At 48.1% G+C, this 27271-nt stretch overlaps 1 protein-coding gene, 1 long non-coding RNA gene and 1 pseudogene across 3 annotated transcripts in view; 2 read left to right on the top strand and 1 right to left on the bottom strand.

Moving 5' to 3' along the window:
* The window catches only part of LOC309558134, a 437057-nt gene that overhangs the window by 407311 nt on the left and 2475 nt on the right, over positions 1–27271 (top strand). The gene's annotated exons all lie outside the window — the stretch shown is intronic.
* The window catches only part of LMLN (leishmanolysin like peptidase), a 58858-nt gene continuing 35493 nt past the window's right edge, over positions 3907–27271 (bottom strand). The window contains exons 10-17 of the mRNA XM_082261132.1: positions 26598–26705; positions 26433–26509; positions 24943–25053; positions 24698–24830; positions 9696–9855; positions 9362–9492; positions 7150–7360; positions 3907–4344 (exon numbers count right to left, since the gene is read on the bottom strand). Coding sequence (XP_082117258.1) covers positions 4244–4344; positions 7150–7360; positions 9362–9492; positions 9696–9855; positions 24698–24830; positions 24943–25053; positions 26433–26509; positions 26598–26705 — 1032 coding nt within the window. The 3' untranslated portion in view covers positions 3907–4243. The remainder of the gene's footprint in view (positions 4345–7149; positions 7361–9361; positions 9493–9695; positions 9856–24697; positions 24831–24942; positions 25054–26432; positions 26510–26597; positions 26706–27271) is intronic.
* On the top strand, positions 21216–23103 carry LOC309557745 (annotated as a pseudogene). The gene is made up of 3 exons: positions 21216–22018; positions 22232–22371; positions 22898–23103. The product of its transcript is annotated as an uncharacterized misc_RNA (transcript).

Here is a 27271-nt window from a genome sequence, read left to right as displayed (position 1 = left end):
GCGCCGTCTCCACCCCATACTGCGCACCTGCTGTGCGCTACGTGCACATCCGCATGCCACGTGCACGCCAAGGCGTCATGGACACGCCCCCTCCCGGCTTCAAGTGCATGTGAATAGGCTGAACTTGCGCGCACGCGTGACCTCCCGCCGCAGGAATGGCCACCGAAGGTGCTTCCTGAACCTAGAGCCACAGGGGGTAAGCGGATGCGTGGGCGGAATGTACAAAGTTCCGCTGCCTGCCAAGCATCAGGGGGTTTAAGAGCAGAAAAATGTAAGGCATCCAAGGTACAAATGCCACAGCTGAATACACATCACTGAATCTAGAGGAGACACAAAACATGGCACCCGGTATCTGTTAAATTAGAAGGTAACAGTGCATTATAATTAAAGTGAACTTACCATTCCCACCGCAAGATTCTGCCTACAACTAGAATCCAATCTTCACCCATCATGGAGGGTTCTGTCACTTGTCGACCTTCAAGGACTGGGTCCCCCTAATTTTTGGGGCCACTTCCTTGGACCTGTAGGGCACCCTGCCGGAACGCCTTTGGAGTTAGTCTTACCAAGGGTCCGGATCTCAGGGTCCAGCGCCCAAGAGGGTCGCATTACAGGCAATATCTCGTTTCCCATTACCGAGGCTCAGCTACCATCCTTTTAGTCTTCTACTTTCGGATGGATCTGATTGCCAATCCCCTTGGATCCAGAGATCTTAACCGGGATTGTAGTAATAATATAATAATCTTTTTTCTTCTCCTTTAAAAATATGAAGAGCTTCTCCAACCATGATCATCATCTCTAAGACAGTGGCGAAAAAACTGAGGCCCTTCCTGTATGGGAGGGGTTATATAGAGGGGAACTTCCTGCCTTTTTGGCTGCCAGTGTCCTTTCACCTATAGGTGGCGTATATAACCCAGATAGTAATTATTACGGCTGCTCTGTGTCCCGTGATGTACGATAAAGAAAAGAGGCAGGCAGGGGGCAAAGGACCAATCACTAGTATTGCCTGCAGTCTGCCAACAGCAGAGAGAAAAGGACTAGTCACTAGTATTGCATTTGGTCTCCCTGCAGCAGAGGGCAAAGGACCAGTCACTAGTATTGCCTTTGGTCTCCCCTCAGCAGAGGGCAAAGCACAAGTCACCAATATTGCCTTTGGTCTCCCTCCAGCAAAGGGGACAAAGGACTAGTCACCAGTGTTTACTTTGTTCTCCCCGCAGCTGATCTCTTCCCATTACTGACTTACCATGCCTTGTTCTGCACTGCACACTGACAGACCTGGATATCAGGAGCTGCAGACCGACAGCACAATGACTGCGGGGGAGGATAAAGCGACTTCTCCTGAGAAGGTAAATCAATCCCGACATTTACACAGGGACCCAATAATCAGTTTCTGAAAGAAGAACTGTCTGTGTTGCCCAACTGCCAATTGGGCTGGTTAGTATCTGGTGGGACAACCAGTGGGATGTGATAACGGAGGTCCTATGGGATCCCTGATGGCAGAGATTAGATACAGAGCGGACAGGAAATGATGTAACCCGGTTATCTGTCTATCCTCCAATCAGAGGACCAATCACAGCTGGAATACTGAGGTAGTACATGGAGATGGCAAAGCCTCTGAGAAGAGGAAACTACACATCACATCAACCACTCCGCTTCATCCACAGAACAAGGTGGCATACAGATGATTCTCTCCCAGCATGCACAACAAACTCACTGCGTCAACTGCCACTCACTGCGCCAACTGCCACTCACTGCGCCAACTGCCATTTACTGCTTCTCCGGAATTAATGTCACAGCCAGCAGAGAACATTCCACTCATCACAACACAAGAAATTCACCCAACTCATTCTGCTCACTATAGGAAGGGGCGGAGAGCTGGGAGTAGTGGGGGAGGTGCCTTGTGTTTAAGAGGAGCTCCACCCAAAAAGGGGAAGCTCTGCTTGTCTGCCTTCTTCGCTGCCACATTTGGCACCTTTTGGGGGGGGGGGGCTCACTTTGCCACGGCCCCTCCTCCTTTTCCCCGCAGCCTTCTGGGACACTTGACAGTCCCAGAAGACTGTGGCCCATTCTCAAAGCGCAGCGTGCTTCGCGCATGCACAGTAGGAAACCGGCTGTGAAACTGCAAAGCTTCGCTGCTGGTTTCCCTTAGTCAAAATGGTGGCGCCTGCACCCAATAGCCGGCTCTGATGAGGACATCCCTGGATCCCTGGACAGATAAATGCCCTAATATTAAAAGTCAGCAGCTACAGGATTTGTACCGGATTTGTAGCTGCTGCCTTTTATTTATTTTTTTTGAGGGGGGCCCGGAGCTCCTCTTCAATACTTCATACCCCCCCGGATACAACACGGACACACGTAAAGCTCAGACAGAAAACCTAGCCCCAGCTGGTGACACCGCTGAACATTTGTGTTCTCCTGGCTGCTCCTCCCCCCGATCCTTCCTCCATCGCAGGAGGGAAATGAGACGTCTCCCTGTCTGCCCCCTATAGAAGAATCCCAGGCATGAAATGTTTCTATATAGTTATATTGTTCCAACTTGGACTAATGTATCTCTGTATGTATATATATATATATACACACACACACCACACCCGGCTGATGTCCCAGGAAGCTGGAAATCACTGAAGTAGTCACTGCTACTACATCTGCTACTCCAATTATCTCTAGGGCTGGCTGTACTGCCTTATCAGCAGCCATGGTTGTAGCAGCAGTTCAGTAGTAGTAGTTTTCTAGTAGCATTGTAGAAACACTGTTGTAGCAGCTTAGTACCGTTGTAGCACAGGTGTAGTAGTGTTGTAGTCATAGGTGTGCACAGGGGGTGTGCAGGGTGTGCCTGGGCACACTCTAATCACTCCATGTGCATTAGCATTATCACTCTGTTTGCCAGCATGGAAATGGGAAAGATCTTCCTCTGACCGGCTCTGCCATGAGAGAGGGAGTGAGTATGTATTCACACATGGGGGTGCACCCCCATTCACATATGTGTCTGAGATTTGGGGTGCACATCCTAATGTAATAGGCTGCACACACCTATGGTTGTAGTGGTTTTCTAGTAGCTTTGTAGTAACACTAATAGTGGTGTAGTAGGGTTGTATTAATGTTGTAATAGTGGTGTTTAAAGTGGTGTCTACTTCAGGGATTTCCAGCTTTCAGGGGGATCCTTCAGGTCTGGTATATATAGAGACAGTGGCGGCCCGTCCATTGGGGGCGCAGGGGCGCCCCCCCCCCGTCCATGCATCTAGCGCCCTAATCTACATGCAGGGCGCCGGACGCATGGATTCCAATGGGGGTTTTTTTTTTTTTTGAAGCACGTGATGGAAGCCAGAGGCTCTAATAGGCTTCAAAAAAGGGTGGGCTCAGAGCATTGCGAGGGTAGGATGGGGGGGGGGGGTGTGAGGGGAGGATTGGGGGGGGTGTGAGGGGAGGATTGGGGGGGGTGTGAGGGGAGGATTGGGGGGGAGGAAGTCGTTGGACTTTTAGTGTCAGGACAAGCACTAGGGAATTCATAGCGATCTCCCACTGTCTGCACCACTTACACATTACAAATACTGAACAGAAATAAAACACTAAGCGGTCTCATACAGAGAATAAATAAATCACAATTCTCAGCTACACAAACTTCTTCCGTTGTCTCTGCAGTCATAAAATAGATCATAAAAATCTCCGCAAAGGAGAACAAAAAAATGAATAAAGTCATCCGCAAAATTTCAGGGACCGCCCCCTTTGTACCACAAGAAACTGGGCCCTTCGTACAGCAAGAAATGGGGCCCTTCGTACAGCAGAGGTCAAATATAAAAAAAGTGCTCATAAATTAATAATACCGATTGAATAATGAAGAGAAAACAATAAAGAGAACCTCTTTGTATGCTTCGGGGGGGGGGGGGGGGGGGGTGGTCACAGTGTCGGCACTTCACGAAGAAATGTCATACTGTGCACTGAGGATGTCATGGAGAGGGTGGGGGATGGGGGTGCCACTACCGTTCTCTTCTCCCGATCAATCCATCCACACGAGCAGCTTATAGAATAGTGAAGATGGCCCAGACTGAGCGCCTCCAGGCCTCTCACTGAACTCCAGAAATTCAAGTAAAACAAATGAGACTCTCCAGTGCTGACGCAGATCTATGGGGGAGGGGGGGGGGGGCTATTCCAGAATCAGAAAAGCAATGCCCAATAAAGTGCAGCTGGTGTCACCAGGACACAGTGAGACACTCTGATCCAGAGCAAAGGTACAGCAGCTTTATCTCCATCAATGGTGGACGCAGAGGAAGAACCCGGCCAGCAGGGGGAGTAAGTTCAGCATCAGAAGCCACAAGGTGACCACCAGGTTGGAGGAGTGAGAGCAGAGATCTGAAGGGAGAAGAAGGGGAGAGGTCAGGCCTTTACTGTGCAAAGGGGGGGGGGGGGGGATTTACTAAAACCGGAGAGTGCAAAATCTACTGCAGCTCTGCAGAGAAACCAATCAGCTTCCAGGTTTTATTGTTAAAGTTTAATTGAACAAACTGAAGCTAGAAGCTGATTGGCTGCCACGTTAAACTGCACAAGATTTTGCACTCTCCAGTTTAAGTAAATCTCCCCAAAGAGTCACCTAACCCCCCCCCCCCCCCCCCAATTCTGACTGCCTGCACAGCTCAGTCTTGTAATATTGTACCTGACGATGCAGTACAGCCTTCCACAGCATGAGGGCGCTGCTTCATAATTTTCAGAACATCTCTTTAGCTGTACAGTCAGACTCCGCCTCCATTCACACTTGTAGGAATCCAAAGTCACATGACTTTGCAGTGCAACTGATGCAATGTTGGATGGGTGCGACTTGCTGTCCCTCTGCAAAGTTGTACCCACTGCTGCATGTATAAAATTCAGCTACGGCTTTCATGCACATTTTGAGGGTTAACATTGAAGTCTATGGCTCTCAAAGTTGCATGAAAGTCGGACCAAAATAGTGCGTGACACCCATTTACACTTGTGTGATTTGTCCAGCGACTTTTAACATCCAAGTCCCATGACAAGTCGTACCGCATGTTTTCCAATGATAACCATTCATATATGTGAGACCTAAAGTCGCAGCCACTCCGGAGTAATTCATGCACTACATTGGTCCGACTTTAATGCAACTTGAGGGCCATAGACTTCAATGTTAACCATTAATGTTGCATGAAAGTCAGACCTGAATGTTTTTTATGCAACAGTGGGTGTGACTGTAGAGGGACAGCAAGTCACATCCAATTACCACCCATTCAAAGCTGCATCAAAGTTGCACTTCGAAGTCGCTGGAATTTGGAGTCATACAAGTGTGAATGGAGCTTCCCCTGGGTATTGGGCCTCGTTCATACAGGTGTACTATAACACACACAGACGGGTGTACTATAACACACACAGACGGGTGTACTATAACACACATGTGTGAGACGGGTGTACTATAACACACATGTGTGAGACGGGTGTACTATAACACACACACAGACGGGTGTACTATAACACACACAGACGGGTGTACTATAACACACACACAGACGGGTGTACTATAACACACACAGACGGGTGTACTATAACACACACAGACGGGTGTACTATAACACACACAGACGGGTGTACTATAACACACACACAGACGGGTGTACTATAACACACACAGACGGGTGTACTATAACACACACAGACGGGTGTACTATAACACACACAGACGGGTGTACTATAACACACACAGACGGGTGTACTATAACACACACAGACGGGTGTACTATAACACACACAGACGGGTGTACTATAACACACACACAGATGGGTGTACTATAACACACACACAGACGGGTGTACTATAACACACACACAGACGGGTGTACTATAACACACACAGACGGGTGTACTATAACACACACACAGACGGGTGTACTATAACACACACACAGACGGGTGTACTATAACACACACACAGACGGGTGTACTATAACACACACACACAGACGGGTGTACTATAACACACGTGTGAGGCCTGTGTTTGCCTGCATGGAGATGCAAAGGTTTTCCGTGCACTGGTGTACTACGGCACGCACCTCGGTCTTGTTTGCCCGCATGGAGATACAGTACACCGCTGTTCTGTGCACCCCTGTGCAGTCAGTCCTATACAGTACACCGCTGTTCTGTGCACCCCTGTGCAGTCAGCCCTATACAGTACACCGCTGCACAGGGCACTGACTGCACAGGGCTGCACAGAACAGCGGTGTACTGTATAGGACTGACTGCACAGGGCTGCACAGAACAGTGGTGTACTGTATAGGACTGACCGCACAGAGCTGCACAGAACAGCGGTGTACTGTATAGGACTGACCGCACAGGGCTGCACAGAACAGCGGTGTACTGTATAGGACTGACCACCCAGGACTGCACAGAACAGCGGTGTACTGTATAGGACTGACCACACAGAACAGCTGTGTACTGTATAGGACTGACTGCACAGGGCTGCACAGAACAGTGATGTACTGTATAGGACTGACTGCACAGGGATGCACAGAACAGCGGTGTACGGTGTCCCCATGCGGGCAGACAAGACCCTCACGCAGATGTGTGCTATAGAACACCCGAGGGAATGAGGCCTTACCACTACACTATGGGGGGGGGGGGGGGGGGGGGTTACTAAACCTGCAGAGTGCAAGCTCTGGTACAGCTGTGCATAGAAACCAATCAGCTTCCAGGTTTTACTGTTAAAGCTTAACTGAACAAGCTGAAGTCAGAAGCTGATTGGCTGCCATGCACAGCTGCACCAGAGTCAGGTTTAGTAACCCCCCCCCCATAGTGGGATTCCTGTAGAAAATCTGTCTATGATGGAAGTATACAAAGGATCCTTCCTTATATTTTGGGGTTGACTTACTAAAGGCAAATAGACTGTGCACTTTGTAAGGGCATTTGCTCCAGAGCTTAGTAAATGAGGGGAAGCTCTGCTGACTTCCATCCAATCACGTGCAAGCAAACATGTTTTTTATCCTTTTTTATTTTCCTTACATGTGATTGGGTATTCTTTATAGAGTGAAGCTTTCTCATTTACTAAGCTGTGGAGCGCCTGTCCTTGCAGAGTGCTCAGTCTATTTGCCTTCAGTAAATCCCCCCCCCATTGTGTGTCCCTCTTGCCGTGTATATACAAGCCAATGGGGTAGGTACCTAGAGGGGCCAGTCTGGTCCGATTGTCTGGCGGTGGCTCTCTCTCGGGTGGGCACACGTCACAGAAGTCCAGGCAGGGTGGGCATACCAGATGCCCCTCATAATACCAGCCATTGATGTTGGCTCTGACGGTGAGTACCTGGCCGGCACAGGTACACAGGTAAGGAGAGTCTTCCACCCACACCTGGAGGCCATCCGGGGAGCAGCTCACCTGAGGGGACAGACAGGAGGCGGTGTCAGTATCTCAGACAGGAGGCGGAGTCAGTATCACAATCAGACAGGAGGCGGGGTCAGTATCACAATCAGACAGGAGGCGGGTCATTATCACAATCAGACAGGAGGCGGGGTCAGTATCACAATCAGACAGGAGGCGGGGGTCAGTATCACAATCAGACAGGAGGCGGGGTCAGTATCACAATCAGACAGGAGGCGGGTCATTATCACAATCAGACAGGAGGCGGGGTCAGTATCACAACCAGACAGGAGGCGGGGGTCAGTATCACAATCAGACAGGAGGCGGGGGGTCAGTATCACAATCAGACAGGAGGCGGGGTCAGTATCACAATCAGAAAGGAGGTGGGGTGAGTATCACAATCAAACAGGAGGCGGGCTTAGTATCACAATCAGACAGGAGACGGGGTCAGTATCACAATCAGACAGGAGGCGGGGTCAGTATCACAATCAAACAGGAGGCGGGCTTAGTATCACAATCAGACAGGAGACGAGGTCAGTATCACAATCAGACAGGAGGCGGGGTCAGTATCACAATCAGAAAGGAGACGGGGTGAGTATCACAATCAGACAGGAGGCGGGGTCAGTATCACAGTCAGACAGGAGGTGGGGTGAGTATCACAATCAGACAGGAGGTGGGGTCAGTATCACAATCAGACAGGAGGCGGGGTGAGTATCACAATCAGACAGGAGGTGGGGTCAGTATCACAATCAGACAGGAGGCGGGGTGAGTATCACAATCAGACAGGAGGCGGGGTGAGTATCACAATCAGAAAGGAGACGGGGTGAGTATCACAATCAGACAGGAGGCGGGGTCAGTATCACAATCAGACAGGAGGCGGGGTCAGTATCACAATCAGAAAGGAGGTGGGGTGAGTATCACAATCAAACAGGAAGCGGGCTTAGTATCACAATCAGACAGGAGACGGGGTCAGTATCACAATCAGACAGGAGGCGGGGTCAGTATCACAATCAAACAGGAGGCGGGCTTAGTATCACAATCAGACAGGAGACGAGGTCAGTATCACAATCAGACAGGAGGCGGGGTCAGTATCACAATCAGAAAGGAGACGGGGTGAGTATCACAATCAGACAGGAGGCGTGGTCAGTATCACAGTCAGACAGGAGGTGGGGTGAGTATCACAATCAGACAGGAGGTGGGGTCAGTATCACAATCAGACAGGAGGCGGGGTGAGTATCACAATTAGACAGGAGGTGGGGTCAGTATCACAATCAGACAGGAGGCGGGGTGAGTATCACAATCAGACAGGAGGCGGGGTGAGTATCACAATCAGAAAGGAGACGGGGTGAGTATCACAATCAGACAGGAGGCGGGGTCAGTATCACAGTCAGACAGGAGGTGGGGTCAGTATCACAATCAGACAGGAGGCGGGGTGAGTATCACAATCAGACAGGAGGTGGGGTCAGTATCACAATCAGACAGGAGGCGGGGTCAGTATCACAATCAGACAGGAGGCGGGCTTAGTATCACAATCAGACAGGAGACGGGGTCAGTATCACAATCAGAAAGGAGGCGGGGTATCACAATCAGACAGGAGGTGGGGTGAGTATCACAATCAGACAGGAGGTGGGGTGAGTATCACAATCAGACAGGAGGTGGGGTGAGTATCACAATCAGACAGGAGGTGGGGTCAGTATCACAATCAGACAGGAGGTGGGGTGAGTATCACAATCAGACAGGAGGCGGGGTCAGTATCACAATCAGAAAGGAGGCGGGGTATCACAATCAGACAGGAGGTGGGGTGAGTATCACAATCAGACAGGAGGTGGGGTGAGTATCACAATCAGACAGGAGGCGGGCTCAGTATCACAATCACCTGACATCACACAGGGGGGCGCTCTCTGGAGGACCGGACCACCGATACGGGGAACACATCCAACTGATGACCGAGACGGACCACTGAAAGCCCTTCCCCCCACATCATACAGAATATACTCCAAGAAGGTTTTTCTACATCACCTGATAACAGCCGCTGCCCCAATCCGGGTAACTCATGCGCTTCATACATTGCTCCATGACAAACGCCGATCGCTGTTCCAGGCAGGCCGAGTCCGGTCCGTACCGCTCCGCCCCGTAATTCCGGGAGGCGGCTGGAGAGGAAAGACACAATGAATGTCCTTATATGTCTGTATGACCTCACACCCACCTCGCCCTACAGTGACCCCTCTTACACCCACATCGCCCTACAGTGACCCCTCTTACACCCACCTCGCCCCACTGAGTCACAGCAACCCCTTCACCACCCTTGGTCACAGCTGGGATGTGTTCATGTAGGAGACGCCACCAAACCCACCTGGCTGATTCTGTGCCAACGTACAGTCAGAGCTGCGCTGGTATTCTCCGCTCAGATGCCAACTGAACTCCTGTGTGAACGGGCAAAAATCTGCGATCTCCACTGCACCGCCGTAATGGGAGAGATCCTGAGGAGGCACTCCGGGGATGGCATCAAAGTACTAAACACCACAGACAGGAGACACAAGAGTGAGGAACTGAGAAAAGATTTGTCAGATGTAGGTACTGAAGTTTCTGCTCAGACAATACGGCGCACACTGCGTAATGAAGGCCTCCATGCCAGAACTCCCAGGCGCAGCCCCTTGCTGTCTCCAAAGAATAAGAAGAGTCGACTGCAGTATGCCAAAAGTCATGTGGACAAACCACAGAAGTTTTGGGATAGTGTTCTGTGGACTGATGAAACAAAATTAGAACTGTTTGGGCCCATGGATCAACGCTATGTTTGGAGGAGGAAGAACAAGGCCTACGAAGAAAAGAACACCTTGCCTACTGTGAAGCATGGCGGGGGGTCAATCATGCTTTGGGGCTGTTTTGCTTCTGCAGGTACAGGGAAGCTTCAGCGTGTGCAAGGTACCATGAATTCTCTTCAGTACCAGGAGATATTGGATGACAATGTGATGCAGTCCTTCACAAACCTGAGGCTTGGGAGACGTTGGACCTTTCAACAGGACAATGATCCCAAGCATACCTCCAAGTCCACTAGAACATGGTCGCAGATTAAAGGCTGGAACATTTTGGAGTGGCCATCACAGTCACCAGACTTAAAGCGGAGTTCCAGCCATTTCACTCACCTGTCCAACGGTCCAGCGATGCGGCCGCCCGAAGCCTCGATCCTCTCCCTCGGCGCCGGCATCACTGCTGTGGGCACCCGGCTGTGACAGTTTGCGGCTTCACAGCCGGGTACCCACTGCGCATGCGCGAGTCGCGCTGTGCGTCTTGATTGGCCGGCAATCTTCTGGGACCTCTGACATGTCCCAGAAGATTGCAGGGAGGGAGGGGGAGAGGAGAACTTCCGTTCAGGGCGCCGCGGCGCTCCGAGCGGAAGTGTGAGTGGGTACCTGTCAAAACTAGGTACCCGCTCCCCCCCCAAAAAAATGACATGCCAAATGTGGCATGTCAGGGGGTTAGAATACCTAAAGCGGAAGTTCCACTTTTGGGTGGAACTCCGCTTTAAATCCGATTGAGAACCTCTGGTGGGACTTAAAGAAAGCAGTTGCAGTGCACAAGCCTAAGAATGTGACTGAACTGGAGGCTTTTGCCCATGACGAATGGGCGAAGATACCCATAGATCGCTGCAAGACACTTGTGTCAAGCTATGCTTCACGTTTAAAAGCTGTTATAACTGTAAAAGGATGTTGTACTAAGTACTAAGATTGAATGTCACCTGGGGGTTGAACAAAACTGATAATGATGTGAGCACAGAAAAGACATTTGTGGTTATTTCATTATAAATGATATGTTATATTTGTCTGACCTACACCGGCCTCTTTGATATAATTGAAGCAGGATGACTGAATGATCAAAATCAATGTCAAACTGGCCAAAACAATCAATTTCAGTGGGGGTTGAATAATTTTGAATACAACTGTATATGCACTTTATTATATGAAAGTATTCTTTGCACTATTTATTTATTTATATATTCACTATTCATTTGTCACCTTGCACTTTATAAGTTAATATAGTTTATAATAAATTATTTTCACAATTTGTGCACTTTCATTATTATCACTCATTGCACATTTCTGTTCGCTCACAGTATAGCATCTATATAAACTGAGCACTTGCTGAGGGCCTGTGGAATTTTTACCCTTGATTACCTCAGCCACTGGCACATTACACTTTTTATTACATTTGCATTCATATATCTTTGATCATACATTGATGATTTTTGTGTGAGTCATCACTTATAGGTAGCGCCTTTTACCAGCCTTCTACATATATTTTTTTCTAGGCTAGGAGGAGCCCCCAATATACAAGAGAGGGATAGAAGGAGCACCAAATATACAGGGGAGGGATAGGAGGAACCCCCAATATACAGGGGTGGGATAGGAGGAACCCCCAATAAACAGGGGTGGGATAGGAGGAGCCCCCAATATACAGGGGAGGGATAGGGGAACCCCCAATATACAGGGGAGGGATAGGGGAACCCCCAATATACAGGGGTGGGATAGGAGGAACCCCCAAAATACAGGGGAGGGATAGGAGGAGCCCCCAATATACAGGGGAGGGATAGAAGGAGCACCAAATATACAGGGGAGGGATAGGAGAAACCCCCCAATGTACAGGGGTGGGATAGGAGGAACCCCCAATATACAGGGGTGGTATATCGGGGGGAGGGTGAACACAATAGGGGATGGTGCAGTGCAGGGTGGGAGGACGAGGCAGGTGCATTGTAGGATGGTATATCGGGGGAGGGTGAACACAATAGGGGATGGTGCAGCGCAGGGTGGGAGGACGATGCAGGTACATTGTAGGATGGTATATCGGGGGAGGGTGAACACAATAGGGGATGGTGAAGTGCAGGGTGGGAGGATGATGCAGATGCATTGTAAGATGGTATATCTGGGGAGGGTGAACACAATAGGGGATGGTGCAGTGCAGGGTGGGAGGACAATGCAGGTGCATTTGTGAAGGAATGTGATGAACACTTGTGAATTAAGCAAAATGTCTATCTTTCTATGTGTATTTTTCTGTACATGTACATATCTTTTTTCGGTCTTCCTTACTCAAAATGGCCGTTACTAGATACCCCCACCGAGATGGAATATCTGAAGAAAGATGGCGCTTTTGGCACGGAGCCTTCAAGAGAAGATAACATTCATAAACTCGAAGGGGACTACCTTATAATGGACTTGACTAATCAGAAAGCTGCAAATAATCAGTATTATGCTAATATTATGCTTATGACGTACTAACATATAACACCGCCTACTAACTATTTAACTTGCTGTACATTAGAAATAAACAGGAAGTATCATTTACCTGAACAATGTGTGTCAGTGTGAACTTCTCGAGCATGCACTACAGTTATTTAATTAGACCCAGTAGCAGAAATCTATTTTGAGCCTGATTGAGGTTTGCAAATCATTACAGTTGGCGCCCAAAGGTGGGACCCTCAGGTGTTCGTCTGACGAAAAGCCGCGTAGGAGGTTTGGCGACTGGATGAGACAGACCAAGAGGGACTTGCGCACCCCTGAGAGTATGGTAGGTACTTTTACCTTACCACTGAACGACTTGTTTCTGTCTTATCTTATAGCAAGCCTTTAGTGCTTTTCCAAGGACATTTCAGAGGTGGGAAATCTTTTATTCCTCACCTGGGGCTGTTTTTTATTAACCTGCCGTAAGATTTCTGCTGGCTGTATATTGTTTGTTCAGTGTCTGCCACCCTGAGTGGATGGGACTCTGCAGGCTGGAAGGTTGCATTTGTGTGTCCCCAAGTGAGCTGTTTTGCCCTTGGGGTTCAAGTGAGCTGTCTGCCCTTCAATAAGATGGATATTTGCAACGTACATCCTTCGGGACGGGTTAATCGGGGGGTTGACTGATTGAAGGACCCCCTGAGGGTTTAACTCAGCTGCAGGAGGATACCCGACACTAGGGGAGGCAGGAGTAATGTCTTCAGTGTCTGTCGTTTTGCTTGAAGTGTGTGTCAATAGGCTGATGCAATAGTTGTAAGAGTGCCTGGGTTTTCAAGTGAGCTGTCTGCCCTTGAAAAGATGGACCTTACAACTTATGTCCTTCGGGATGGGTTACTCAGGGGGTTGACTGATTGAAGGACCCCATGAGGGTTTAGCTCAGCTGTTGAGGTCACATGACAAGAGAGAAACGACAGGAGTTATGTTTTGTTCTGTGTGTGTCGTGAAATGAAACATACATTATTACACGGATAAATCCAGTCAGGTTTGAGGTTGCTACGGGCAACAGAGAGAGAGAGAGAGAGAGAGACAGAGAGACGAAGGGGTTAAACTTTACATTTTTTTTCCAAGCCAACCCCACCCCCCCTTCCTTTCTGTGTGTCCCTGGTAGTCTTTCTGAGTCTTGCAGCTGGCATATTTTTTCTCGTGAGAAAGCGGGAGGGGGGTCACTCCTTGCGTGGAGCTTGTAGGACTATGGGTCCCAGCATTCCCACACTTATGTATTTATTTATTTTTATTTTTTACTGGAATTTTTGGAGTTTTGCCATTTATACATTTGTGTATAAAGCATAGGAACCGCTGGAAAGAGTGATAATAGTGAATACAAACAGTTTTTATCAGGCAAAACATAGTTCGCCGTGGTCGGCAGGATGTTTTGAGGTTATTTTTTTTTTTTAGAATTATAGATAATGAGAAATTACATTTTGCAAATGGGTCCCTATGTAAAAGGGAGCTCTGGTGCAAAATTTTGAAAATTGGCTACTTGCCAGGGGTGGGGGGGTTCAACTGTAAATATCTTTGTTCCTGTAATAGTTATAGAATGTATTTTTGGACAGAAAGGGTTAACGCAATTAGTGTGACCATTGAACCCTATTGGCACTGAGCCAAAAGTTTTAACTTAGATTAACCTTTTATCTGATTATAGTATTTAAGTGATATTTGGGGGGCATTCTCTATTGCAGAAGGGGAACCTCTGGTCAGCTCTGGTCACCCCTGGTCTGAGTTTTGAAAATTGGCACAAAGCCAAAAGTTTTAAATCATGTTAACCCATTAAGTGCCAGTACTGCCTCCTCCAGCCGTCAGCTGAGACGGCAGCAGAAGAACAGAAAAGAGAGGTGGTAAAGCAGTTAAAATGTTATCTAAAGTTGGCAAAAGTTTGTGAGTTCAAACAAACCCCTGCTGACAGGCTGCAGCCAGAGCAACCGTAGGAGTAGCAGCGTACACTCATAACAGAACAGAAAGGAATGCTGTGTAAGAACGGCTAAGAAATTGCATAAGGAATGATGGATCGTAGAAGCTAAGAAAGATGACGATCAAGGTTGGAAATTGCATAATGTATGAGTATCATAAAGTCGATCGTAAAGCCGATAAGCCCCCGCCCTATAATGGCGTCTGGAGAGATAAAGGGGAGGGTCCTTACTCTCCGCCTACCGCCCATTATCCTCACAACACTCCTACTCAAACGCAACCCACAGGGACAGTTCCTGCAGACGGCCATCTTGGTGCAGTCATGTCTTCACTTCCTGCCCCGCCCAGTACAGTTCCTGCAGACGGCCATCTTGGTACACCAGGAAGGCCTAACAAAGGCCTATATCCTGTTCTAACACTCCCATCCTCCCTGGTTTACAGGTCCAATATACTAGTGATGAAGACACATCCGACTGGGACGACCAACCGCAGGTGACAAGGGCACCCGATGATTTAAACCCATCACAAACAGCGACCTTAATGACAAGTCTGCCTGACCCAGAAACACAGCCAATGCCCCTCTGTGACGGAATCCGGACACCGCCGACTGGGTATCTCCGCCAGTAACCTGCTTCCTAAGAAATCTGGATCACGAGATCCGTGATTCTGGCTATAGTTACCCCAAGAACTCGACAGTACAAGTTTTGGAGTCAAACCAGAAGGAACTGTTCATTGACCAACTTTCAGACTTTTATATACACTTTGAGAATACAACATGATTTAATTACACAGATCCACCCACCACATCACACAATGGTTTCTATACGATCCCCTAGCAGACAGACAGGTGGGCTCATTAGCACACTTAACAATAGGTGAATGAAAAAGCTGTCTCAGACCCTATTTTAGACAAAAGCACTGATTAGCAGACATGCTGTCTCTCCTAGTTCCTGGACGCCCAAATTAGGAGCTGCACTTCCTGTGCCTGACAGTCTAAAGAAATAAGATAGATCTCCATATTTCCTGAGAGATATGGTTAATGTATATTATTGTCCCATTTGAAGTAGTCCAACCATATTCTCAGTGTTCACCACCCTCTTGGTCACCCTGCATCCATAATAGACGCAGGGTGATTTAAACATAAGAGAGCCCCATAAGCCTTGGCATGGTGCCCCCAGCCTCTCTAAAGAAATTTGGAGTCCACAACCCCCATGCCCAAAGTGACTCCTGTCACATTTCTCCCCTTTCGGCAGGAGACTAACACAGGAGACCCCAAACGGGTTTACTTCGAAGTTAGTCCGTAGTTCCAGTCCTCCAATGTCTGCACCCACAAAGTACCCCAAATAAATTGTCCGGGACAGAACGTCACTCACCCAGTCAACCTTTGTCACTCTTGTAGAACATCCCCTCCATGGGGAAGAAGCACGAACTGGCCCTTCTCCCAGGATTCTTTTCAGCTGCTGGAGAGAGGACAGGGTGGCTGGGCTCACTTCCTCATGCTGTTGGGAATCTGGGCCGACTGCCCAGCATCCCTGGGGTATACAGGTGGAGATTGTAGTCTCATCCACCTTCTCAGGAAATCCATCCTTTGTAAGTTGAGGGCAGAGGCCAGCAGCGCTCTGCTCTGTTGCCAGCCCTTCTGCTGGGTTGGGGTTGGCGAATACTACCCCCAGAACCTGGTTGGGGGTCTGCTGTAGAGAGGAGGGACCGCTTACCTCCTCCTCCTGGTGTTCTTGCGGGGTAAGTTGGGGATCTGGACCGGCTGTCCAGCATCCCTGTAGGTCTGGTGCAGAGACCGCGGTCCCATCTGCACCATTGGGGTCAGGTCTGTAGTCTCCCTGTGGTTGGGGAGAAGGATTCGTTTTCTCCTCTCCCTGGAAGGTACACTGCAGTAGCTGGGGACCTGGGCCGGCTGCCCAGCATCCCTGTAGGGCCGGTAGAGAGACCTCGGTCCCATCTCCACCTGCCATCGATGGGTCTTCACAGTTCCCCCAGTCTGTACTGTCTCTCCAACCAAGGGGAGACTGTTGTGGGCAGAGGCCAGTAGCGTTCTGCCCAGCTTCCAGCTGTTCCACTGGGAAGTAAATTGAAACATTGGTGACCTTGCACACATCCTTCAGGGCCACCGATTGTTGTATGCAGGGGTCCACAGCGCCATGCTCTGAAGTGAGCTGTTCTGCAGGAGTCTCACCGGGTTGTTCTTCCTCAATAGAAAAGTCTATTAAATCCCCAGTCTCTGGTGGTGTCTGGGGATCGAGGTTCACCATCTCCTTTCTGTGGAATTCAGAAGATGTTACTAGTGCTGGGCAGAGGCTAGCAGAGCTCTGCCCTGTTGTCAGCACTTTAGCTTTGGTAACAGCAATCTCCGGAGTTTCCACTGCCGACTCATAGGCATGCTGCTGAACATGTCCTAGCAGTTTCCTGTATGCCCTTTCCAGATGCTGTTCTTTACTTACCTGTGAGACCCCTGTGAGACGGAGCATAGCCTCTCTGTATTCTCGCAGGTTCTCAAGGGTAGGTTCCCCTTCATCCCCAAACACAAACACATCTGTAAGGCTCTCCCACAGTAATCCAGGGCCACCAAAGTCATATCCCTCCGGAGAGCATTCTGATGTCTCTCCTAAATATTTCTGCTCTGCGTGTTATTGCAGAGCCCGATACTGATTGTCCAGCTCTATCTCCTGCTGGACCAGCCTGTCCAACCCGGATACCCATTACTCCTGGGGCCGCTCTCCCAGGAATGCCATCCGCAACTTCCGTTGATCACTGGCCTGTTCCCCTGGGGTTGGAAAGCACTTTCCCTGGTATATACCAGCAAGCTGGAGGGCTCCAAGCCAGAGCCCCACCCGAATCTGCTGCCTGAGCTCCAGGTATTGATCCGCAGATACTGTCCTGGGGTATACAAAAAGGGCGATCCGCAGCACCCCCTCGAACTCTGATGCCAGGTCCATATCTCCGTTGTAGCCACCAAAGTCTGCTATCCCGATCTTGGATCCTGGTGGAGGTTTGGATGTCCCAGACTGCAGGAAGCATCCCACCACTGCCACCAATGTAACGGAACCTCAGACCCACACTGTACTTGTGGTCTTCCGTCAGTATACTGCTTCCTCCCAGTTATGAACATAGATATCAAATCCCAGCCGCTGTCATACAAAATTAGCCTGAAAACCTAGCTTGTATGTGTCTTGAAACAACTGACTCCTTTATTAAAACAAGCAGCAGACTTTTATACACTTGAGAAGCATGACAGTCACTACATGAACAATGACCTGAATATTTACATATTTAGTATCACACAATGGTGAGATAACGAGGTACAGCTGACTCATGGCTAATCCCATCTAGACAAGGTTATCATTCACTTCATGCTAATTAGCTCAGCGTACTTAAGTCAGCCTGGAAGCCCAGAATGCCGACACCAAAGGTAAAACAAGATATAATATACATTATTATAGTGTAAATACTGAGAACCCACCCTAAACAATAGGTGAGCAAATCAGCATAATTTACAATGCGTGGAAGACAGGTGTTTGAGCTGATGACATGCATTTGTCACAAGTCTGACCAACTGAAGCAATCCAAACCATCAATTTATCTGTCACATAGTTTGTTCAGTCTCAGTGGTGGTCGGTGAGTACCGTCACATATCTTCCCCCCCCCAAAGGTAGACTAACCAGGTACCAGACCTCCAATCGGTCTGTGCCTGAGTTAGTCGGGTAACAAGTCCCAAAGAGTCAATCCATCACAGCAGCTACTGTGAAGGAATGTGATGAACACTTGTGAATTAAGCAAAATGTCTATTTTTCTCTACATGTACATATATATTTTTCCTGTCTTCCTTACTCAAAATGGCCGTTACTAGATACCTACTCCCCCCGCCCACCGAGATGGAATGTGAGAAGAAAGATGGAGCCTTGGCACAGTGCCTTCAAAAGAAGATAACATTCATGAACTCGAAGGGGACCACCTTTAACAGACCTGACTAATCAGAAAGCTGCAAATAATCAGTATTATGCTAATATTATGCTTATGACGTACTAACATATGACACCGCCTACTAACTATATAATAGACTGTCCATTAGAAATAAACAGGAAGTATCATTTACCTGAACAATGCGTCAGTCTATGATATCCTCGTGCATGCACTCTAATTACCTATTTAATCAGATCCAGCAGCAAGAAATCTATTTTGAACCTGATTGAGGTTCGCTAACCGTTACAAATGGCGCCCAACGTGGGGCTTCAGGTGTTCGTCTGACGAAAAGCCGCGTAGGAGGTTTGGCGACTGGATGAGACAGACCAAGAGGGACTTGCGCACCCCTGAGAGTACGGTAGGTACTTTTACCTTACCACTGTACGACTTGTTTCTGTCTTATCTTAATCGCAGATCTCAAGTGCTTTTCGAAAGACGTTTCAGAGGTGGGTAATCCTCACCTGGGGCTGTTTTTATTAACCTGCCATAAGATTTCTGCTGGCTGTATATTGTTTGTTCAGTGTCTGCCACCCTGGCTGACTGGGACTCTGCAGACTGAAAGACAGTCCATCCTGAGTGATTGGGACTCAAAAGGAGGTTGCCCGACACTAGGGTGGATGTACGTCCTTCGGGACGGGTTGCTCAGGGGGTTGACAGGTTAAAATGACCGCCTGAGGGGTAAGCTCAGTTGCAGTAGGTTGCCCGACACTAGGGTGGATGTACGTCCTTCGGGACGGGTTACTCAGGGGGTTGACTGGTTAAAGTGACCGCCTGAGAGGTAAGCTCAGTTGCAGTAGGTTGCCCGACACTAGGGTGGATGTACGTCCTTCGGGACGGGTTACTCAGGGGGTTGACTGATTTGAAGGATCCTCTGAGGGGAAAGCCCGGCTGCAGGTGGCTGCCCGACACTAGGGGAGGCAGGAGTAATGTCTTCAGTGTCTGTCGTTTTGCTTGAAGTGTGTCTCAATAGGCTGATACAATAGTTGTAAGCGTGCCTTGGATTCAAGTGAGCTGTCTGCCCTTGAAAAGATGGACCTTACAATATACGTCCTTCGGGATGGGTTACTCAGGGGGTTGACTGGATAAAAGGTACCCCTGAGGGTTAAGCTCACTTGTTGAGGTCACATGACAAGAGAGAGACAACAGGAGTTATGTTTTGTTCTGTGTGTGTTGTGAAATGAAACGTACATTGTTACACAGATAAATCCAGTCAGGTTTGAGGTTGCTACGGGCAACAGAGAGAGAGAGAGACAGAGAGAGGAAGGGGTTACGTTTTGAGTTTGTCTTTTTTTTCAGTTCAACCCCCTCCTTCTCTTCTGTGCGTCCCTGACAGTTTTTTTTTTTCTTCTGAGACTCGCACTGTTGAACTGTTATCTGGTAAACCCTCCCCCGCTCGCAGCTGGCATACCTTTTTTTTTTTTCTTCTTCTCATGAGAAAGCGGGAGGGGGTCACTCCTTGCGCGGAGCGTGGAGGACAATCGGTCTCAGCATTACCAAACATATGCAATTATTACTTTTTTTATGGAATTTTTGGAGTTTTGCCATTTAAACATTTGTGTATAAAGCATAGGAACCTCTGGATGTTTTGAGGCTATTTTTTTATAGAATTAGAGATAATGAGAACATTTTGCAAATGGGTCCCTATGTGAAAGGGAGCTCTGGGGCGAAATTTTGAAAATTGGCTACTTGCCAAGGGGGGGGGGGGGGGGGGGTTCAACTGTGAATATCTTTATTCCTGTAATGGTTATAGAATTTATTTTTGGACAGAAAGGGTTACCGCAATTAGTGTGACCATTGAACCCTATTGGCACTGAGCCAAAAGTTTCAAATCAGATTAACTTTTTATCTGATTATAATAATTAAGAGATATTTAGGGGGCATCCTCTATTGCAGGAGGGGAACCTCTGGTCAGCTCTGCTCACCCCTGGTCTGAGTTTTGAAAATTGGCACACAGCCAAAAGTTTTAAATCAAGTTAAGCGATTGGTTACCAGTACTGACCACTCCGACCGCCAGCTGAGACAGCGGCAGGAGAACAGAAAAGAGTGAGGGACCTTGCATTTGAGCTGGATAGCCCGGGGGGAATATGGATCAGCATATTAGCAAACCGGAGAAGGGAAAGTTTATGAGTTCAAACAAACAAAAGTGCTGACAGGGTGCAGAGCAACCGTAGGAGTAGCAGCGTATACTGATAACAGAACAGAAAGGAATGTTGTGTGAGAACAGCTAAGACATTGCATAACGAATGATGGATCGTAGAAGCTAAGAAAGATGACGATCTAGGTTGGAAATTGCATAATATATGAGTATTCTCAAGTCGATCGTAAAGCCAATAAGCCTCCGCCCTATCATGGCGTCTGGAGAGATAACGGGGAGGGTCCTTACTCTCCGCCTACCGCCCATTATCCTCACACCACTCCTACTCAAACGCAACCCACAGGGGTCCTGGCTCAGAAACATGGAGGACGGACTAGACCCTTTGGTTACTTCTCTTGCCGCCTAGACCCCGTGGCTAGAGGTGGTCCTTCCTGTCTAAGGGCTGTCTTTGCTGCCCAAGCACTCCTAGACAAAACTTGAGACCTTGTATTAGCACACCCCTGCTTCTTCTGGCACCGCATGACATTGCTGCCATCTTAAATGAGGTGCAACTCCGACACCTGTCCACGGCCAGACATCTATGGCTGGAAATCTCCCTCCTACTTCCTGACAACATGACCCTCAAAAGGTGTCTCACTCTCAACCCGGCCACCCTTCTGCCGTTTTTCGAGGGGGGAGAAGGAGAAGGTGAAGAAGGAGACCCCTATGATACTCCACACGACTGCCTTGAAATGATGCGCTTGGAAACCTCATATCTCCCTACAGTGAGTGAAATTCCTCTGGAAAACCCTGACTACACACTTTTTGTGGCTGGCTCTAGATATGCAGATGAAGGAGGCAAGTACCACACAGGTTATGCTGTGACCTCTGAATTTGAAATCCTACAAGCAGGAGCATTACCACCAACTGTATCTGCCCAAGAAGCAGAGCCCTCACTGCAGCGTGCAAGATAGCAGAAGGCAGAAGAGCCAACATTTACACAGACTCAAGATACACCCTTGGAGTAGCTCATGCTTTTGGTATCATCCGGAGAGCTAGAGGGTTCTTGACAACGGCCGTAACACCGGTGAAACATGGTCCTGCCATCAAGGATTTAATGGATGCACTACTCCTACCGGAACAAGTGGCTGTCTTGAAGGTTAAAGCACATGGCAAGCTGAATTCTCAAGAGGCCAGGGGAAACCACTTGGCGGATAAAGCGGCTAAACAAGCAGCAACAAACCAACAAAAAACGGCCGAAGCGGCTGAAGAGCAGAGTGAATCCCCAGTGCAGATGCCTTTGGCAGTGCATGTGCCATCTGACAGACTATACCTAGCCTCTATGCAAAAGGCGGCCTACACAGATGAAAGGCTGGAATGGATCGACAAAGGAGCAGAATACAAAGGAGATCTGTATCTGATGAAAGGGAAAACCTGTTTACCAAACTATATGTATCCAGAAGTTGTCCAATAGGCACATGGACCTGCACATCTCTCTAAGAACTTAATGAATTCACTGATCAGCAAATATTATTGGGCCCCGGGAATAACCACCTTAACCAGAAACTACTGTGCCTCATGTGCAGTATGTGCAAAATGCAATCCGGGAAGGACAGAAAAGACACCGCAGAAACATTTGGCAAAACCCCTATATCCGTTCCAAAGGCTACAAATTGATCACATGCAGATGCCAAAAAGCGGCCGATATGAATACGCCCTAGTGGTGGTGGACATGTTCTCAGGCTGGCCAGAGGCCTACGCAGTCACAAACATGACAGCTAAAACCGCGGCTAAAAAATTACTTAGTGAGATAGTATGTCGATTTGGGGTCCCAGAGGTGATAGAGAGCGATCAGGGCCCAGCTTTCACAGCAACCCTAGCAAAAGAGATTTGGGCAGCACTAAGGGTTCAGTTGGCTTTACACACCCCATACCACCCTCAAAGTAGTGAGAAGGTAGAAAGGATGAATGGGACTCTAAAGAACAGGATGTTAAAGATGGCCCAAGAGACTAACATGAGTTGACCAGACAGTTTGCCTATTGCCCTGTTAAGTGTCAGACACACCCCCCGGGGGAAACATGCCCTGTCTCCTATGAAATTTTGTTTGGTTCAGCCCCCAGACTTGGCTGTTACTCCCCACATCAGTTGCAGTTACAATCTGATGTGTTAACTTGTTATATTTGTCTAAAGCCTTAACTAATATCCAGTCTTGAGTATTTTCCTCCATTCCAGATCCAGAAACAGACCCGGGAACCCACAGTCTTCAGCCAGGAGATTGGGTGTTAGTGAAGAAATTCACAAAGAAAAATTCACTTGATCCCCGATACGAAGGACCATTCTAGGTGCTGCTGACTACAGCTACATCAGTCAAGCTAGAAGGGAAAAGCACCTGGATACACGCCTCCCACTGCAAGAAAGCCCAATCTCCTGAAGACAAGATTCTGCCGGCAGCACAATGATTGTGCTGTATATCCTTTTTTCTTATAAGTTTGATAAAAGCTCAGCAGGTGATTATCACCAAAACAGGTACTCAACAGGCGGCCATCACTAAGACAAATGGTGTCACTACATTTGTTACAATTTATCCAGCACACAAGTGGTAACGTTTATTTTTGATCTTTGTAGTATAATACCCCTGATAAATACACTGACCCAGCATCCAACTACAGGAGGAAGCGTGCAGCTCCCTCTGGAAGCTTTGATCCTCATGTGTAAATAGATGCCATAGGGGTCCCAAGGGGGGTCCCAGATGAATTCAAAGCCAAGGGAGCAGGTAAAAGCTGGTTTTGAGTCTTTGCTCCAGATAATAACTGTCAACAAGAATGTAGATTGGGTTAACTACATATATTATAACTAACAGGGATTCGTAAATTACACCAGGGATGCCCTCCAGGGAATTGCTGACCAGGTAGCCCCCACTTCTTATATGACATTCCAGAACCGGATGGCCTTAGACATGGTGTTAGCTGAGAAAGGAGGTGTTTGTAAAATGGTAGAAAAAAAAAAAAAAAAAAAACCTGTTGCACATACATTACTGACAACACTGGTTCAAATGGTAAGGTTACTCTAGCTATCAAGAAATTGGAAGATCTGTCGTTTGAGTCGAAGAAGAACTCAGGTATTACAGACCCTTGGGATCAATATTTTAGCTGGATGAGTGGGTGGCAGAAGGCGCTCGCCCAGATAGGAGTAACAGTACTGATAATCCTAGTTCTTTTAGCCCTGATTGTATGCTGTATTCTAACATTTGTAAAGAAGCTAATGAGCAAAGCTGTAGACAATAGCACACCTACATTTCTCCACCAAGAAGAAGAAGAAGACCGCCTTATGATGGAAGAGGACAAACCCTTCACCCCTCTACAGTCACTCCCTGTTCATAATTTCACAGTTCTATAGGGTTGTAGGGATAGATAGCACCTGACTGCCCTCTCCAGGCTGTACCGAGGGGGGTGGTGAACTAGTTACTGCCCTTCTCTATGTACAGCCCTAAAAAAGTTCCGGAGGAGTATGGGCCAGGTGAGTAGGCACTTTAGTATGAGGGACAGAAGAAATATAGCCATTTTAGGGGGGACTGTGAAGTAATGTGATGAACACTTGTGAATTAAGCAAAATGTCTATGTTTCTATGTGTATTTTTCTGTACATGTACATATCTTTTTTCTGTCTTCCTTACTCAAAATGGCCGTTACTAGATACCCCCCACCACCAAGATGGAATGTCTGAAGAAAGATGGCGCTTTTGGCAAGGAGCCTTCAAGAGAAGATAACATTCATAAACTCGAAGGGGACTACCTTATAATGGACATGACTAATCACAAAGCTGAAAATATTATGCTAATATTATGCTTATGACGTACTAACATATGACACCGCCTACTAACTATTTAACTCGCTGTACATTAGAAATAAACAGGAAGTATCATTTACCTGAACAATGTGTGTCAGTGTGATATCCTCGTGCATGCACTACAATTATTTAATTAGACCCAGTAGCAGAAATCTATTTTGATTGAGGTTCGCAATCATTACACATTGTAGGATGGTATATCGGGGGACGGTGAACACAATAGGGGATGGTGCAGTGCAGGGTGGGAGGACGATGCAGGTTACTCCTCTAGAGATAAGACATGTACCTGATACTCCTGAGGGAGTCGCTGGGGAAACCTCTGTAGGTTACATATGGCCACAGCTCTCTGGTCTTGCCTGCAGGCCATTTTTAAAGGGTTACTCCGGAGTGTGTGGCAGAAGGGGCTGACACTGTGATTCCTGCAGAGAAAGTCCAATGAATGATCACCTGATACACGCAGAGACCACCCATCACAAACCACACGTGTATATGACATCACATCCCTACCTCCGTATGACATCACATCCCTACCTCCTGCTCTGCTGCTCAATCCAGAACTTGCAGCTCTTCATGACGAAGTCGCAGCCCTTCCCCCGGCCCCAGTCCAGTCTCTGCGCCATGCTGTAGTTGGCTCTGTACCAGCTGGAACAATAATCATTCATGTCATATAACACACAGCCATCAGTAGGGATCCTCATCACTGAGAAATTCCCCCAGAGCGGCTGATAAAGTGAGGCAGGACAGAGGTAAGGTCAGTGCTGTGATCAGTAATAATGACAGGAGGTAAAAACTGCTAACTCCTCCATCACACTTCCAAAGATCAGAGGAAACACTGAAAATATATTCTTGCAGCAACCGGATAAACCAGACACGCCCCCTCCTTCCTTCCTCTTCCATTGAGAATAATCATTGTATTTGTTACACTGCTTGTAACATGGTCTGTGATTGGAGGAGAGTCTAATGAGTCACAGGATTCTCTCCTCCATTCACAAGCAGTGTAATCAATACAAGAACTTCTCTCACTGGAGGAAGGAGGGGGGCGTGTCCCTGTTGGACCATCTACACTGCAGTTCTGTCCAATGACCTGAAGCTGCTAATGATTGCAGAGCGAGAAATTCAGGGACAGGAAGAGGACGGGGCGTCCCTGCAGTGAAGATTTCACCAGAATCCAGCTGATTGCACAATGTCAGACATCTTTATTACAGGTAAGACCCCTTTTACACAGGCGCACCACCCGACGAGAGTCCGTTCTGCTCAGCACGGTATTGATCCGCTGATCCCCGCTGAGCAGGCGGATGACAGCTCCATCTCCGCTCTGTGTGCGGAGACGGAGCTGTCAGATCCCCACTCTTCTCTATGGGGAGATCGGAAGAGAATGGACTGCCTGTCCATTCTCATCTGATCCGATCTTGCAGGCGGACCAGATCGAATCGCCCGTGTAAAAGGGGCCTTAGTGATAAAACTAAGGCCCCTTTCACACAAGTGATTCGATCTGGTCCGCCTCTCATTCTATCAGGCGGACCTGATCGGATCCTTCATGCATCCCTATGGGGCAGCGGGTGTCAGCGGAGACATCTCTGCTGACTCCCGCTGCTATCTGAACCGATCCTCTCCGTGAAATCTGGACAGATGGAAACCCTATTTTCCATCCGTCTGGAGGATCGGATGAGAACGGACAGGCGGTCCATTCTCATCCGATCTCCCCATAGAGGACAGCAGAGACCTGACAGCTCCGTGTCTGCACACAGAGCAGAGACAGAACTATCATCCACCTGCTTAGCAGGGATCAGCGGATCAATCCCCTGCTGAGCAGAACGGACTCCGTCGGGCGCACCGCCCGTGTGAAAGGGGCCTAAAGCTGTAAGGCTTTTTTGTAGCTAAACTTCATCTTCAAACATTAAAAATAAACTCTAAACAAGTATAAAATTATATTTACTTCCGAAAATTAACTATATTTTCTGGCTCTATATTCATATAAGAAGAATCCACTTCCTTCAATGCTGATAATAAAATGGCCTTACCCTGTATCCTCCATCAGCGCCAGAGTTATCCTGGAAAACACCCGGTTCTGGGTGTGAGAACCGGTCATGGCTTCATTCTGAGGGCAGGAAAGGGGCGGGGTTAGTGAGGAGGCAGCCTATCGGGTAAGAGATGATAAATGTAAATCGGGAAGAGTTATATGGTACCTCCAGCAGCCTCTTCTCCCAATGGTTCAGCTCCGTTCCCATCCCGCCCTGGTTCTCCAGCTCCATCCCTTCCAGGATCGAACAGTTAAAATGTCTGCGGACTTCGTCCTGTGCGCACACATAGAACACAAGAATAAACACCCTATGCAATCATCACTGCTTGTATACGGAATAATAAACTACTACTACTACTATACTACTAAACCACTACTACTATACTACTAAACCACTACTACTATACTACTAAACCACTACTACTATACTACTAAACCACTTCTATACTACTAAACCACTACTACTATACTACCAAAACACTACTACTATACCATGAAAACAATTATATCATTCTAGAAAGAATGTGAAAAACAGCTCAGCCTTCAAAGTCTAACTCTATACTTGCTGACCGCCTAACTGGAAAAATATGTCAAGACTTTGACATTTAATACCGGAGTTATGGCTGCAGCTTGATGCCATAACCCCGATATTATTTTTTCCCTCAGACGCTGGTCTTACTCATAAAAGTGGTCCAAGCAGCAAATTCGCTGCTTGATAACTTTCAGAAGTGGCGAGAGGGGTCCTCCCCGCCCCCCCCCCCCCCCCCCTGACGCTTTCCATATGTTTTTGGGCTCATCTGGCAGATCCGAAAGCCAATCAGACGCTGGCAGCGGCTGGGT

The sequence above is a fragment of the Pelophylax lessonae genome (assembly GCF_965119305.1).
Source record: "Pelophylax lessonae genome assembly, chromosome: 6".
Taxonomy (NCBI): Eukaryota; Metazoa; Chordata; class Amphibia; order Anura; family Ranidae; genus Pelophylax; species Pelophylax lessonae.
This window is presented reverse-complemented; position numbering and strand designations above follow the sequence as displayed.